Source organism: Pagrus pagrus, assembly GCF_965226575.1.
Source record: "Pagrus pagrus genome assembly, chromosome: 11".
Taxonomy (NCBI): domain Eukaryota; kingdom Metazoa; phylum Chordata; class Actinopteri; order Spariformes; family Sparidae; genus Pagrus; species Pagrus pagrus.
The window spans coordinates 16,307,453-16,324,155 of record NC_140195.1 but is presented as its reverse complement, the minus strand read 5'-3'; the positions used below and the strand labels follow the sequence as shown (position 1 = coordinate 16,324,155).

Sequence of the window (16,703 nt, the reverse complement as noted above, 5' to 3'; positions counted from 1 at the left end):
AAGACTGAGTAGTAGTCAGTTTTCTAAAACACTGCACCTCCTCTCCCTTGGGGATCCTGCGGCTGGAAATGATGATAATCTTGTCTTCTTTGTCAAATGTTACGACCTCTGCAACACAGTTGGGGGCACAGGAGTGGTTGACGTAGCTGGAAAGGGGGAAAAAAGATTAAGTCAGTGAAAAAACTTACTAGACTCAGAGGGTTACAGTTGCTTTGTTAACATGCACACAATTTTTCCCCTATTATCAAAATCTGCCGTTTGGAAGTGGGATATGCCGACATTATTTGGGTTTTAGGTGCACTCTTTGGACATGTATAGAAAGCATTTGGAATATGTGTCCACACTGGGGTTTTTAATGCAGTTTGCAACACATGGTCTCTTGGCCCTTTACTGCTAGGGTACAGATAGATGCACATTTGAAGGCGTAAGAGGAAACAACCCTACTTAAAAAAACATTATGAAAGATTTGGATATCCACAGGTTTTTGGACAAATAACTGACACTATAGTTCGACTGATATATCAGTTAGCCGATATTATCCACCGATATTGGCCTAACACAGATATATCTGTACCGGCATCTATGTTGTCCGATATGAACGCTTTATTTTTAGATATTATATGGCAGAAAAAGATGATTTGGGTAATTTATATATAATGAATTGTCCAGTGAAGCTTTTGATTGAATAGATGTCATTTAAGACAAAAAAGTTTATATCTTTAAACTGTAAAATATCCTGCTGTTACATAACTTTGTCACAAGCGTTTGATAACCACATTTGAGGGACCACTGCAAAAATAATGTGAGTATATCAGCCGATATATTGACATGAGAATTTTTCACACCCTTGTATCGGTATCGGCCCTAAAAATCTAGCATCTGCCGGGCTCTAATGGATCCATCAACCTTTTCAAGAATGTGGTTGAACAAATGATATAGGGAGGCTGTGTTTGTTAAAAGTACAGTATGCATGGCTGAATGTAAACAAGATTATTAGCTGAAAAATTATTTCAGTTAGCCATGTAAACAGCTTAGTACCAGAAATCAGAATATAAGAATGGTGCATGTGAATGTAGTCATTGAGGCAAGCCATCACAAATCAACACTTACCGAGCTGGGCCACCGGTCAGAGTGGCATCGATCACTTGCTCATTGTTGATGCGGAACATGTAGATCCCACGGTTCTAAGGAAAAAAAACAGGAAAAGGTTGATGTACACTTAACTCAAAATACATTTTTCTTTTTCTAGAGACCTACCAACTAAATGTAATTATTTCCACAAGGGATCGACCGATTATCAGATGCAATATTGAGCCTTTTTCAGATTAACAGAAAAATCTCTTGGTTTATTTGTCCGATTGCTGATAAAATACATTAATTAAATTTTTTTTATGAAGAATCTCAGTCATCCAGTAAGAATCAGTATTATGGACTAATGTCCACATCCCAAAGAGATTTTTTGTATTTTGCCCCCTTGTGCGTTCCTTAAACTTTAAACCCAAAGAAATACTTTTTTGTTTACTTTCCATTCATGTGCCAGTGTTTAACTGCCGTACCTGGGACTCATAGATCTTCTCACGCCGATTGGCCACCTCGTTGCGTATGACGGTTCCGATGTACTCGATGACCATGGTGTGCTTCTCCAGATCCTTAGCAGCGTACAGACCCAGGCCCTGGATGCGAGATCGTGCCAGATACACGTTGTTCTTCCACTCGGTCTTCAGGCGCCGATACTGGGACGACTTGGAGTGGACAAACTGCTTGCTGTATGGTGTGTTAAGCTCTCCAGTGAAGGTACTCTGGTAGGCCTTTGACACGCTGGTGCTATTTAGAGTGTGAGGCCTTGAGACAAACAGAAAAGAATATGTCAGTGTGTATCTACTTGGTAAGGTGCATTTATAAATGCAAGGTTGTTTGGTAAAAATGTCTACAACTGTAAATCAAATAATTTACTATAAAAATAGAACAAACTAGGACAAACTTTATAATAACTGAAATAAGATAATAAAGTTATATAAAATTATTATGCTTTATCCTTATGCTTCTGTTAATAAGAGTTATTGTACAAAAGTATTACCATAGACTCAACACTTCTTGCATCAAATGATTTTACAACAATCACACGTTTTACTCAGCTTGATAACCAGGACATGTTGGGTGTTAATGTCAAGTCCAGCTTCTTGTGGCTTATTCCTTATAATAATGCCACTTTACCTCTTGCATTGCGTGGAGACTTTGGGCTCAGAGCGAGCAGAGCCAGTGGGGTTGATCATCAGAGGGAGCTCCATCAGAGGGTGACGGCCATATCTGAACAGGTAGTTCTGGCAGTTCTCCACTCCAGGCAACTAAAAGTCAAAGAAATCATGTTATTAACGAACTTTGATCTGTAGATCTGTTATATCATAGCAGACTTTTGTGGTTCTGTAACCCATAGGTCTCGACTACTGGTCTAAAGTTTGAGTCTAGTCAAGCTTTCTATATAGTCATATCTGCTTAATTTTATAAGTTTAGTATCAAGAAGGAGATGTCAACCTCAAGGGCTTCAATCATGACTTGGAGACTACGACAAAACTGAATGAGACACACAGTTATACCTTTTCTTGCTGCATATTCTTACCGATTCAGTGATGCGCATGACAGCATGAATTGTGAGGCCATACATCTCCTCTCCCTTGACGTGTTCGGTGAACAGCTTCAACATGGATGATTCATCTCTAAGTTGAGCCACCTTCTGAACAATCCGTTCCCAGATACCTAAAGACAAAGATGTGAATAAATCACAGTCGGTGTTAAAGAAAGTTAATTCAAACGGGAAAGCCAAAACATTGAGAGATACTATGTAACAAAGTGGGAGCTTACCCTCTGGAGTGGTATCACGAAACTGCAAATCTTCCATGCCATGTTCCAGAACTCGCACCTCAAACACGGGGCGACTGTCATCCTCACTGATGCGGCAGCGGTAGCGACAGCGCTTGTTGGGCAGACGCGTACTCCAATAGATGCGCGTGGCCTCATACCCAACAGGGAAGATGGCAGTGGATGAGTGGAAGTTTGCCATCTGGGAGGGTAACAACTGGCCAACAGCGTGAAAGATGAGGCCGCCAACACGGAACAGGTGGATACGGTCACCTCGCTGTAAGATGCTGGCAATCTGCTTCACCTCATCCCGCTCGATGTAGACGCGCCGTAGCACAGCAAACGCACTGAGTTCATCTTCACTGGGGCCCTTCAGCTTATGCTGCGTGCACAGCATGGTCTTGTCCTTAAAGAACATGCAGCGAGCTCGGATGGCGCATGCGAAGTGGTAGACATTTGGGCAGCGCAGTCTGTTGCAGCTGTTGGTGGCGCCTGTTTTCTGGCAGTATGCGCAAAGAGTCCGCAATCCCCGGCGGAGGGCTACCTCCACATTGATAAGTGCACCTCCCTGTGTCTCATAAACCTCTGTAGACCACAAGGCACAGTTGAGGTGCACCCACAGGTCCACATCGATGTTAAGCAACCGGGCAGGTCCATCTGTGGCTCCATCCCCTTCCTCATGGCAGAAGCAGCATTTACGTTTGTCCCGAGGCAGCTTTTCTGGTCGAAGAGTAATGCGCAGGCGTTCCATAAGCTCAGACACCTCACGGCTGCTCTCCTTCTTTGAACCTCCCTTGCGTATTGTGATGACAATCTGAAGACGCTTCCAGCGAATCCCCTTCCATTTTTTCACTTTGGGATGCACCACCTCCTCATCAGGGGAGAGAGGCCGGCGCTGCTTGATAGCCTTAGGGGAGGACTCCACGTTGCTGGGAGAATCTTCAGGTAGAGGTTGAGCTATATCAATTGTCGAGTCCTCCTCCTTGGCAACAGGACTCAGATGATCTTCAGTAGGAGCAGGAGGAGTAACAGGATCTGGGACTGCACTGGCATTTTCTGGTTCTGTGACTGGCTCTGGAGCAGCAGCTTCAGCCTCTGAGACACCAGTTGGTGGAGCAGCATCAGTAGGCGGAGCATCATCCTGTTCAGGCTCAGTCTTGATCTGGACAATGGGAGGACTGGTAGGAGATGGGGATGGAGGAGCAGACTTTTTCAAAGGTTCAGCTTCAGTCGATGAAACTGGGGCAGCTGGTGGAGGTTGTGGAGGGGACGGTGATGGAGGTGGAGATTCCTCTACTGGTATAGCAGGAAGGTGGCGCACATCTAAGTCACTAACATTGGTTGTGTAACAGTGCTGGACAGGTTTGTCATCCTTATCTGGGAATTCCTGGGAGACAATTACACATATGAGATCTACAGCATTCAAGAAATATATCATACACAGTGCATGATAAAAAAAAAGATTAGTGATTCATACAGTTCTCAAGAGACCTGTAATGACTTGCCTGTTTAATAAGTGCCAGAATGTCCACTTGTTTCTTCAATGTACAGCCTGGTAGTGACACATCAAATTGCCTGAGCCACTCATCCTGACTGGGTGAAGCACTGTCTTTTGTACACAGAGCCCCTGGAAAACAAGACCACATTAACATTAGTCTTCATTTCTGGATGAATAAACTTAAAAGACTTGCATTCATGTGTAAAAGATCCAGACACACCAAAGCAATATCAAAGAACAAGTGGCAAGGAAGGCCAACTGTTGCTTTGCCTCATGTCGCCTATTTCTTAGCCAAAAAACTAGACTTTCACACCGCAAAGACTACAGCTGATGTCCAACTAGCTTTTACGCTCTGCACCTGTGTGAGAAGCAATAGCTCTCCATGCCACCAGGGGGCAGTAGTCTGTATTCAACATTCAAAAAGGGAGAGCAGGAAGACTCAGTATTGTAGAAATACAAGCTGTTGTTATGATAAGCATAAGTAAGCATTAAGATAAGTTTTTTGACACCACTGTCGCTAATATGCCAATTCCAATTGAGAATATATCTGATAAGTTGCAAATTGCACTGGCGATGAGGCAAAGGGGAAAAATTAGGAGAACAACTGCATATATGGGTGAAATCATGGACACTGTAGTGACAGGAAATGGGGGCTTTCCCTTTCTTTTTCTCTTCTCATGCACCAATTTGCTTAGCTGAACAGTCTATCGATTGACTAAGTGATTTTTGTAAGTGACAGGCTCCACTGCCAATTCTACATCATCGGTCAGCCCTCAACAAGAGCCGACTAGTTCCAATGTATCTGACACACTGTAACAGCTAGGGCCGCAGACACTCACCAATAGCCCCACATTGGTCGACGATCAGCGGGGTGTGTCAGGCCCTAAGAGCAATCTAAGTATGAGAGTGTGTCTACAGCAGTGGAGTCACTCTTCTACAGCGATTAAACCTTGTTTTTGAACAGCAGCTTGGCTACGGTTACACACCCTCTTTTTGTGATTACCAACTCAATAAAACATTAAGATAATCCAAACAGTCTCTAAATTCATACCTGACTGGCCGGGTCCTTTCCCAGGCCCATCAGCTCCAGGCAAGTCTGGGTTTTGGGGAGGGAAAGTCACCTCATAAGAACCTGGCATCCGGATGTTCAGCAGCTGGGCCATTGCCATCATCACGTGATTCAGTTTCTGGAAAAGGAAAAAAAAAAGGGAAGTTCAAGTGTTTCTTAACTATGTGTGAAGATAAGCAAAGGTTAAACTGCCTGCAGTGATATTATGGCTTTGTACCTTAGCTGCAGCAGAGGACAGAGTGAAGGTAACGGACACCTCGTTGCTTTTGGCCTTGTCCCAATGGTTGGATGTAGAAACTACCTTGTTATCGGCTGCTTCAAGGGGTTTGTTTTCTGGGAATGCTACAAAAGAAAATATGTAAATTAATCTTCTGGCAGTCTGCATCTTTGCAATATAAATGGATTTTATGGTAAAACTAAATGAGACGTGAACAATAAAACATAATGCACACATTCAGGATGGATTTTTGAGCAATGTTTCTTTTGTTTTGAGGAATTACATTTTGAATGTATAATACCTGGGATGGCAGTGCGTGGTATGAGGGGGATGATGGGGGATATTGCTCTCTCAGTCTCCTCCTCTTTAGGCTCCCGTAGGTGTGGGAAACGTGGCGTTTCATCTCCTACGTTACTCTCAGGGGATGATGCCGGGATGATGCTTTCTGGGGCATCCTCATCATCACTCTCCATCCTGATACGAAGACATTTCCTACAGTTAGAGCCACTCAGCAACACAAAACATGTGTATTCTAGTTGACAAAAAAACGCAAGGGAGTTGCATTATTGTACCTGATGTCCTCGTTCTGGTTATGAGGTGGGGTGGGAAGAGCTGCTAGAATGTCAACACTCTTCACCTCCTCTGTAACAGAATCTGCAGGGGACAATTAGTTATTTAGAAACCAATCACTGTATGGCTGCCGATTAGTTATCATGAAAAAAATTAATTTCATGCCAATTGTTTACCCATTGGCTCCTCTGCTGGCTCTGTGTCTTTCTGACCCTCAGACAGCTCCTCCCCAGGAGTCACTCCATTCAGCAGCTTGTGCTGTACTGAAGGTGGAGGAGTAGGTGGAAGTGACGATGGTGGTGTTGGTGGGTTGCTGAGGTTACTCTGTAAAAGGCACAGAACAATATCCTCATAAAACAACTTTATATTTGAAGATGATGTTGTTGAGGAAGCATATATAAACAACCAAAGCCTGCAAAAGCTAGCCATTGGTATATGCCGAAGCTTAGTCATACCTTAGTGAGTAACTGAGAATAATAATCTGGGATGTTGTCCAGCACTGCATTTCCAAAGGATCCTTTGAGCTGGGCCTTGCCATTGGCTGGACTGCTTCCAAAAGGTGCAAACAAATCCAGACTGGCAGTGATTGATGGCTCCATCAGGGGCAGCAGAGAGAGACCCTAGAGGGTAAAAGTCCATTAGTGAAAATGATGAAGAAGCACTTTTCAAAACATCAATGGCAAAAATCATTAAGGAAATTCATTTTTTCCATCCTTTCACCTGTTTGAGTTGCTTTATCAGGGCTTCAGCACTTTTTCCAACTTCTTCCTTCTTAGTCTTCTTCCGTGCGTTCGGCCCTCGGTCTCCAGCTGCCTTATTAGTGCGCTTTGGCTTTTGTACAGGAGCCCTTTTTGTTATAGACTGTAAATCCTGTAAGGGTTGAGAAAATGGATGAGAGGGATTGTTTTCTACACAACTACTCCACTAACTCTAACTCTTACCCCTAATGCACAAATGAATTAATGAACAAAATTAAGAAAAAAATATACCTCCATATTCCGTGGTGTTCCTTGAAGTTTTTGCTCCAGCATTGCTAGTTTGGTGTTGATGTGGCCATTGATCTCATTGTGGATGCCTTCAGAAGGCCTCTGAGCCCCAAGTTGGAGGTTCTTGGTTCTCAGGAGTTTTTGTAGTAGCTGTTGACCAGTCTCAGATCTAGGACCTTGAGTCCCAGGGTCTCCAGCCATGTTTCCAGCATTAATTAAGCTAGTGTTGCTCCCAGAAGTAACTGCATCTCCTGTTGCTTCTCGCTTTATAGCCCCAGGATGAGCCTCTGCCACACCATCACACTGAACTTCTCTTGGCTCCTGTTTGATGTTCTGTAGGGTAATCTTGCATAGCTCCCCTCCTCTTGAGCCATGTTGTGCATGAGGAACATTGCCGTCTGTGACCTGCTGTGAGTGTTGCAGAACATTTGTGTCTCTCTGTGGACCATTAGATATAACTGAGGCTGTGTGAGATGTTTCATTGCCTGATGTCTGAGTTTCTACTTTCAGTCCTGGAGAATCAAGTGGACTTTTGGCCCCCGGTGACCTGAGTGGAGATGCCTTTACTTGACTGTATGGACTCCCCCTTCCAGCCCTGTCAGCTATAGATGGTGAGGAGACATGGGATGAGTGTGGTGAGGCCGGGTGGGCTGGGCTCATTCCGAAGGGACCTCTTGGAGAATATGCATGTGATGGAGAGCCCTGCATTCGGCCTGCTGCAGCAACCATTAGTGCTTGTTGGTTCTGGTTGGGAGTGGGTGGACGCATCCCCATAGCTTGATTAAATGTGTGTCGTTGTGGATCTCCAGGAGAGTTGGCCATTGGCTGACGTGGAGATGCCGGCCTTACCATACGGCTATGGTCAATGGGGGAAGGTGGAACTGGTGCCTGACCTCTCATATGTTGCATCATCTCCCCTACTTGTGGTTGTTGTTGCCCAGGGACCATCGTCCCCTGCTGCATCTGAGGAGCAACACCAGGTTGTTGGCCCATCATGCCTAACTGTTGCTGAGTACCCACTGCTCCTGGCTTCCCCATGGCTCCATATGGCATCTGTTGGCCTTCCATTCCTGGCATCTGCTGCCCAACCTGGGGTACCTGTCCTGGTGGCATGTGAGGCCTTAACTGACCATGCTGGCCTTGACCCATTGACATTCGCAGCATCTGTCCCTGCTGGAGCTGCCTCTGGGCAATCATGGCCTGGATGTGCTGTATCTGCTGGTTTGGGGGAAGATTGCGGAGCTGAGGATTCTGAGCAATAATAGCCTGGATGTTGATAGGAGTGCGGATCTGTCCAGGTGGAAGCCCAGGCCTCTGTGCCATCATCCCTTGCTGCTGGGCTCTTATCATGCCCATCATGGCCTGTTGCTTTTGCTGCTGGGCCATGAGAGCTTGCTGTTGTGGATTATGGCCCATCACACCAGGTTGTGGCTGGCCAGGATGGTTCTGGACCGTGATCTGCTGCTGCATGCTGGGATCTTGGGACTGCTGCAAGGGATTTTGAACTGTTTGATGTTGCTGCTGCTGAGCTAAGAAATCCCCTGGTTTCACTTCCTCTTTAGGAGTCAACAAACCGGTCTTGTCAACACTGAGGGAACCTTGCCTTTGGAGAGTTAGTGAAAGTTGTTGTTGCTGCTGTTGCTGAAGCACGCCAGCTTGTTGGTGTCCGATCAAACCTGTTTGTTGCTCAGGAACAGGCTGAGGATTTGACTGTTGCGCCATGTAAACCTGGTTTTGATGCTGCTGCTGCTGCTGTTGTAACTGCTGCCTCCCCAAGTCAGTTTGATGATCATTTGCAGAGCCTAGTTGGGTGACCTGATTGGGAGTGGAGGGTCCACTCTGCTGTGGTGGTGTTCTTGAAACAGGGCTAAGGATCCCACCCTCTTTGGGGCCTGAGTTTTGGCCGTCTGTAGCTCCTTGCGGCTGGGGCGTGTTGCTTCCTGCTGAAGGCGAGGAGCCCATTTGTGGGGTAGAGGGTTGGGAGAGCCCTCCTTGCTCTTGGCTGGACTGACTCATCAACTGTGTCGGTTGTCTTTGCTGTGCCATCTGCTGCTGTTGCTGAAGGTGGACCAAATTCTTTGCAACATTCTGCTGCTGCTGCTGTTGTTGCTGCTGCTGAGATGCAAGCATGCGTTGGGCCAGAATGCTCTGTTGTTGTGGAGTTAATTGGACATGGGGACCTCTGAGTCCAGGATGACCTGGAGATCCAACCATACCTTGCTGACCCATCATCATTTGAGGCCTCTGTTGCTGTGACATTGCAACTGGCTGGTTCCCCATCATTCCTGGTTGAGCTCCCATCATGGCTTGACCATGGTTGACAGGCTGGCCTCCTGCAATGTTCTGTGGCAGCGGGGCCACAGACTGGCCTCCAACCATTCCTTGAGGAACCTGCACCATGCCCTGCTGATTGGCCTGGTTGGCTATCATTCCCTGTTGAGTATTTGCTTGTTGTTGAGCCATAATCGGGTTCCCCATCATACCAGACTGTGGCTGAGCAATTAAGCCAGACTGCTGATTTGGGTGTGGCATTGGTTGCTGACCCATCATCACCTGCTGCTGTTGCTGCTGTTGTTGTTGCTGCAATTTTGCTATTTGCATCCTATGTTGAAGCTGTCTTTCATGAAGAAGCCGAGGGTCTGCACCTTGCATTCCAGGCCCCTGTGGGAAGAATCCTGCTGGAGCCCCAGGAGGTCCTGGGGCCCTTGCAGCACCAGCTCCAAGAGTTGCAGGGAGCTGGGGTTGTGCTCCACCGATAAAAGGCTGCCCTTGGGGCATCCTGACAGGCATTCCACCTTGGGGCATCATTCCTGGGTGCTGGCCCATCACTGGTGTTCCCTGCTGGCCCATGACCATCTGGCCAGGCATCTTCTGAAACATGTGAGGGCCCCCTCCCTGGGCAGAATGGCCTGGGGCAAGAAGACCTGAGCCTTGCTGATGTTGCTGCTGCTTGCTTCTGTACTCTGCAATTAGATTGGTGTGCTCCTTCTGCTGCTTGCGCACCTAGAGCAGAACAATTATGAGTGAATTTGCATATCAAGATGCCAATTGCCTTTACTGGGTTAGTTTGTAAAACTAACAGCTACATACCTGGTCAAGCTGTTTCTGAATTTTGCTCTGCTCTTCTGTAACCAACTTTAGTTTCTCTGCATCTGCCTCAGCAAACTCCCTGCCTGCTTTCTTAGCCGTGCGTTGCTTAGCACACAGTGCCTTCCGTGACTTGCGATGAACTCCAATCTGTTCCTCCAAAAATTTCAACTGCATCTGGAGTAACTGCTGGGTGTGAAGAAGCCATTCTTCATATTGGTGCTGTTCTGCATCGTCTGTGACAAAAGAGGAGAACTTAATACATCCATAAAACAGTATGGGGACAGCAATATCTTTTCTAATGACTAAACAGCAGACGCAGTATTAGTAGAACATACTGATGATTCCTTGCACAAACTGGGGAGGGTTGGGTCTTGACTGGGTGGGATCACTTGTTTCTCCCTCCTAAACACAAAAAGAAACATATTAATAAATCAGCTACACAAGATTTCAAAGATAAGTAAATCAATCACTCCTGACAAGTAATACAGCATACCTTTGGAGGTCCAGATGCAAGTTGACCCTGATCTGTGCCTGGGGCAGAGGCTAGCCGCTGAGCAAGCAGAGAAACTTGTTGCCTGAAAAGACAGCAAAACATAAAAAGGTATAACTATACTATAAGTGTACAGTTACCATGTTGTCACTTAGTGTCGTATGTACCGAAGTGCATTTGAATGGAGATGCGATCGCTTCATAGAAAAAACTCAACTGCATAGTCTGTGACCACAAATCTATAAACTGAACTTATTAGAACAATTGGTATCAGCTAGGTAATCTGTATTTTCCATCTGTTAACTTGCAGTATTGCTCACGTCATTACGATACAACAGCTGAAGTAAAGTTTCCATCCAAATGCTGCAAAACTTCTTCATGCCAATTCTTCAAAAACAAAAAGGCAAATTAGTGCTTTTGCTAGTTTTGTGTAACAAGACTACCTAATTTAAAGATCGACTGTAGATGTTTTTTCTTGGCTCTATGAGATGGTTTTTCAAAACTGTGCACAACTGAGCCTATATTTATCTTTAATTCATTAAATAATTCAACATGAACTAGGGCATCAGTAGATGCACAAGGCTGAATTTGTCTACTCTGCTCAGGGGGAGCATGCCTAAAGATAAGGACTTAGATGTTCCTCTAACTCCGTAACTGACAAAAATGACAGTTGACGGACAACAGGATGAAGAGCTGTTTGTTGACGTTTTTGATGCTGAAGTTTACGGCAGTATATGCTTGAATTGTATTGCACTGACACGTGTAAATATATCATTGTGCCCAGCACTGACAAAATATTAAAAAAGTGAAAATGTAAAAAAAAAACATAATAATAATAAAGCCCACAATGTTTTGGAACATTTTGGAAATGCTTGGATATAATGGTTAACAGTTAATCTTGCTGTATATATACACAAGACAAGTACCAAAACAACTTTAACTTTATTCAGTTTTTTTTAATAACCAAATTGCAACTGTTTAATTCTTTTGGGTGTTGAAACATATGCTATATGGGTAATGTTTTTGTAATTTTCATAAAAACAATGGTTTTTCCTTTTTTCAACATTTCTGCATCCACAAGCAACCACTGACACATTTGTGTGAAAGTTCAAAAGGTAACAAGGAAACTAGTTAATACACAACACCAGTACTTCAACTCTACCCTACAATATCTGTCAACTTCACCTGCAGCAGTTGTTGTATAATGTTAGACCTGACAAGTTAATTGCATGCACCAGGACGTGTGAACTTTTAAGCAAGTTGAATGTTTTACCATAAAGTTGTCTGTTTACAAGTCCAGTAAACACACAACATCAATATCAATTTCTAGCCATGTAAATACAATATTCACAAAAAGTACCTGTTAATGCTAGAGGGCACAACCATTGGATCTTGTGCCAACACTCTCTTGATACCCTTAAGTGCCACCATCTTTGCCTTGGCAATAGGATCCATGATGTCATCAGTTGCAAATTTGTCTAAATCTGCAATAAATAACACAAAATCTGTTAGATACAGTATGAAAAAGTACATTAGTATGCAGAATAATGACAGTGATAGGCCACAGTGGTTACCTTTATCTGGAAAGAAATTGTTTGCCAGAGGTGACTGTTTAACCACTGGCTGCTGCGGCTGCTGTTGATGACTGAGACCTGTATGGATCCCTGGCTGCCCCATCCTTATCATAGCTTGCTGCTGGCCCATGGCCATGTGAGGTGGAGGTGCCATTCCAGTTCCTATAAGCCTTTGCTGCTGTTGCTGTTGCAACATGTGTGGAGCACGGGGCACCATTCCTGGCTGGGCCATCATTCCTTGGGGTGGAGGACGATGGTGGTGTGGCAGCATTATCTGCCCAGGTGCCTGTGGGTTCGGCTGTTGATTTGAGAGGCCAGGAAAATGAGGAGCCATGCCTCCTTGGTGGAGGGAACTGAGCTGTTGCTGCTGTTGCTGCTTCTGCTGTTCCTTCTTCTCATGCTCCAACAGATCCTGTATTAGAAGAGGCAGTTCACCATCTAAAGAGCTTTCTACCTTTGCCAGATCTACAGCAGGGGAGTGCTGTCCCCCTACATCAGGCAGCTCCAGTGGATCATCACCAATATCTGCATGTGGAGCAGCTGGAGGAAAAGGTAATGGATCACCTTGGCCTGGCAGAGGGTACTGAAGACCCCCTAATCGAACAGAACTCAGTGAAGCTGACTGGTTTTCTGGTTGTGCAGGCTTGGCTGATGGTGTGGTACCACCAAGAAGCATCGACACAGCTTCTCCTATTTCATCTTTCACCACAGTCTGTCCAGGCTGCAACTGAGGGGTCAGACCTCTGTCCTCTATTTTGACCTTGGAGATATCAGCGATTTCTGCAGAGGGTGGCATTTGGGTAGAAGAACCCCCAGCTGTGGCAGGGGCTGTTGTGCGAGACTCCTGCCCTGGCTCCACCTTGGCTTTCACTTCCACTTTAACAGACACAGATCCAGAGGAAGATGAAGGTGCTTCACTTTCTGCCTCCACCAACCGCAGCTGGTCTGAGAAGACATCTTTAGGGTCTCCTTGGTCTAGCTCAGGGTCAGTGTAAGCCAGCAGGTCAAACTCATCACTGTTAAGCAAGTCGTCTAGATGTGGATCATTGGTTTCAAGGTTGTCCAGGTTGCCCAAGTCATCATCTCCTTTGTCAGGATCCAAGTCTAAAGCCAAATCATCCTCATCCTCCACACCTCCATCCCCTGGCGCATCTCCAAGCCCTTCGAGGTCAGGTTCTGGCAGTTCCTCACTGCTTTCTACCGTGGCAGACTGGGGCCCTGTGACTACGCTTCGCTGTGGAAGCTGATGCTGCTCAGTGCTAGCCATGTTTGGAGTGGAAGTAGCTGCGTGGGGCTGCAGGTGAGGCTGCTGTGTTACTGGGCCTGTAGATTGCTGAGACATTAAAACTGGCACACCACCCTGCTGTAACCCCAGCTGTGAGTCACTCCCCCCCTCTGTTTGCATGGCACCAGCTTGAGCTATAGGATGTTGCTCAACAAACGGTGACACCATTCCTTGCTGTGGAACAAAGAGCCGTGGTCTGGGCTGAGGTCCACGCGGCATAAACTGGGCTCGTAGGGGTAGCCTCTGTGAGTTGTGTCTCAATTCAATAAACTGCGGTGGGGGTCCTTGACCCATTGGTTGCATGGTCTCTCCTCCGTGTCCTGGCATCATGGTGTGTGGGTTGCCCATGCCTTCCATACCCTGGACGTTGACAGCAGGGTTGAGATTGTGCCTTATGCCCATAGCCTCCATGCCAGGCTGGGGGAACCTCCTCGGACCTGGAGCCTGGCCCTGCCACTGAGGAGGGAATGGTGGACGGGAAAACATGCCCTGAGGTCTGGTGGGCCCTTGCGGCCTGAAGGATAGAGACAGAGAGAATGTATTTCAATTCACTGTACTGTATGACTAGTTTTTGAAGATGCAAAGGCTGGGACTAAGTTAGGTTGCTGATAATTACTTTGAGGGCAAGTAATTCTTTCTGTCACCATCTTGTGCTCCTGGGCTCCTTACATTCCTATTCAGTTCCAGTAATATTACTTCTTAGCAATGTTTTATCTGAATTTGCATGTAGCTACAGACATGCTATCTTTGCATTTCTGTAATGATCAAATGCTGACATTTCTTGTGTGACCTTTATATAAAACAACGTTGCACCAAATGCTGTCTACTTCAATTAGGTGTTTACCTTAGTGCATTAGGATCCATTATAGAAGGGGTTCCTGGAGGTGGTGGGCGAATGAGCTTGTCCTCCATTCCTCCTACAGCCATGGGCATCTTCCCTGCCACAGAAGCCTGAGCTCCAGCAACAGTAGCAGCAGCAACACGATCCTAAAGGAAATAAGTATTGGCTTCATTTTTCTACATACAAACGCATCTTCTTAATTCCTACATCACACTGTTGTCAAATGTTACTTTTGTAAGTTTTGTGGAGGTGTGTACCTGTGGATAAGGTGGTGGTGCTCTGTGGGCCTTGTCCGGTTGAAAGGCTCCCACCTCTCCACCGGACCAGCCAGGGGATGCACTGCCGGCAGCAGCAGCAGCCTCCTTCTCTTGTCTAATGGAATTTCTCTGCATTTGTTGTCTGATTAGAAATTCCCTCAGTCTCTGGCGCTAAAAAACATGAGAAGCATTGATTAGCAAAACAAGCAAGAGGTGCATAGAACAATTGTTCACTGGCTAAAACTTTGATACCTGTCTGTGCTTCTCCAGCTCAGAAGGGCTAAGGCCCACTAAAGCAGGGTCCTGCACTGCTGACATGTCAGGCATTTCTTGAGTGCCTGGCAAAGCTGGTTGATGAGGTGCATCTGGGGGGCGGACAGCTGGTAGTTCTTGAGATCCAGAAGGAGGTGGCACCCTAGAGTTGAAGCCGTCTGCTCCCATAGACTGCTGACTTTGTGGCTGTGGCTGAAGCTGACCCTGCATCATCTGACTCTGCTGTTGGGTCATTTGGAAGCCTCCTGTGCTTGGGCTGCGGCTGAAAGTAGGAGGTGCTGACAGATTACCAGAAAGAGGATCCCCCATGGAACTGTTGTTAGGATGGGGTGGAGGTGGCTGGTTAGGATGAGGTGAGCTTTTGTAACTTGCAGTTCCCTCTGGGGCAACAGAGGAGGGGCGAGAGGGTTTGTGGATAGTAGCAAAAGGGTCTCTAGATTGTGGCCTTGAAGGTGGCTGCGAACAAGGGTCTGGGGATTGGAAACGAGGAGTAGCAGGAGAGTGAACAGAGTATGCATCATTGGAGAGGCCACCAGGAGTGTGGGGAGACTGAGAGCTGCCCTGGGACTGTGGGCTGGAGGGCACTCTCGGACAAACTTCCTGTTGAGCCACATTGTGTCTCTGGGGTCCGAGAGAACAATTATCGCCTGACTGCGGTCTGGGAGTTAGCAGTGGCTGAGGGTGGGGGTCAGAGAAAGGGTGGGAAGGAGACTGCCTGTAGCCATCAGAGTGGTGGCTAGGGGATGCTCCAGGAGGAAGTCCCTCCCCTTGGTGCATCCTTGGTGTCATAGGTGCCTTGAATAAACCATCTCCGGAGTCCAGCATCCCAGCAGGGGAGCCAATGGAAAGGTCAGGTCTTCCAACTGCGGAGGAGCGTGGAGAAGGTGCACTCATATCAGCCCTGTACTGCCCTGTGCTTGCAGGTGAGGAAGCCACCGCAGAAGGTGATGGGGATGAGCCATAATCTGACCGTCCCATCCCTTGCTGGTTTCTGAAAGGGTCTCCATAGTGGGTATTGTGGGTTGGCGAGAACATGGGCGACTCCCCAAGCCCAGCACCTCTTGAATGAGGACTTTCTGGAGGTCCTAATGACTCCTGAGAGCCTTGCTGTGATTGTGGTAGATGACTTTGTTGCTGCTGCAGCTGTGATCTGAAGTAAGGGTCAACCTGCTGAGCCCGTCTGGGGGTTCCAGGAGTTCCTGGTTGCATGTCAAAGGGGCCAAGACTGGCTGGCCGTCCCTGAGGAGGACCCTGCGGGCCGGAAGCGGAATAACCTGAGGAAGAGGCCTGCAATGGGCTGGCCCCAGCATGGGAGAAGGGAGTGGTTGGGTGGGAGTGAGAGTGAGAGTGAGGTGACTGAGGAGGAAACTTGGCCAAAGGGTCTGTCCGGATTTCAGCTGACCCTGGGGTCTTAACAGGTCCATCTGAGAAAAAGACTGAGGATGACCCTGAATCTGGAGGGAAGGGAAATGGGCTTTCTGCAGAGCTGGGCTGGGAAGAGACTGACGCAGAGCCTGAAGGTGGAGGGATCTGGAGGTGTAAACTGGGCCGTTCTCCCTTCACACGCCCTCCTTCTGTCTTGATCGGCCTGCACACCTGACTCTCTGCCTGCTGTGAAAAGAGTAAAGAGGAAACATTAACAATCTGCACCGCAACTCTAATGGACAGACAGCAAACCTCATTCACCTTGACAATACA

The 16,703-nt window shown here is 46.7% G+C and overlaps 1 protein-coding gene across 2 annotated transcripts in view; it reads right to left on the bottom strand.

Annotated features, from left to right (window-relative positions):
- The window catches only part of kmt2d (lysine (K)-specific methyltransferase 2D), a 33,732-nt gene that overhangs the window by 3,058 nt on the left and 13,971 nt on the right, over positions 1 to 16,703 (bottom strand). For both annotated transcript variants that reach the window (XM_084366899.1, XM_084366900.1), the window contains exons 32-54: positions 14,985 to 16,616; positions 14,733 to 14,903; positions 14,479 to 14,621; positions 12,350 to 14,148; positions 12,136 to 12,259; positions 10,780 to 10,861; positions 10,622 to 10,688; positions 10,287 to 10,519; positions 7,200 to 10,199; positions 6,931 to 7,080; positions 6,666 to 6,830; positions 6,387 to 6,534; positions 6,213 to 6,294; positions 5,942 to 6,114; positions 5,641 to 5,765; positions 5,406 to 5,541; positions 4,362 to 4,483; positions 2,860 to 4,243; positions 2,618 to 2,754; positions 2,215 to 2,345; positions 1,557 to 1,842; positions 1,111 to 1,184; positions 38 to 146 (exon numbers count right to left, since the gene is read on the bottom strand). In XM_084366899.1, coding sequence (XP_084223025.1) covers positions 38 to 146; positions 1,111 to 1,184; positions 1,557 to 1,842; positions 2,215 to 2,345; positions 2,618 to 2,754; positions 2,860 to 4,243; positions 4,362 to 4,483; positions 5,406 to 5,541; positions 5,641 to 5,765; positions 5,942 to 6,114; positions 6,213 to 6,294; positions 6,387 to 6,534; positions 6,666 to 6,830; positions 6,931 to 7,080; positions 7,200 to 10,199; positions 10,287 to 10,519; positions 10,622 to 10,688; positions 10,780 to 10,861; positions 12,136 to 12,259; positions 12,350 to 14,148; positions 14,479 to 14,621; positions 14,733 to 14,903; positions 14,985 to 16,616 — 10,473 coding nt within the window. The remainder of the gene's footprint in view (positions 1 to 37; positions 147 to 1,110; positions 1,185 to 1,556; positions 1,843 to 2,214; positions 2,346 to 2,617; positions 2,755 to 2,859; positions 4,244 to 4,361; positions 4,484 to 5,405; positions 5,542 to 5,640; positions 5,766 to 5,941; positions 6,115 to 6,212; positions 6,295 to 6,386; positions 6,535 to 6,665; positions 6,831 to 6,930; positions 7,081 to 7,199; positions 10,200 to 10,286; positions 10,520 to 10,621; positions 10,689 to 10,779; positions 10,862 to 12,135; positions 12,260 to 12,349; positions 14,149 to 14,478; positions 14,622 to 14,732; positions 14,904 to 14,984; positions 16,617 to 16,703) is intronic.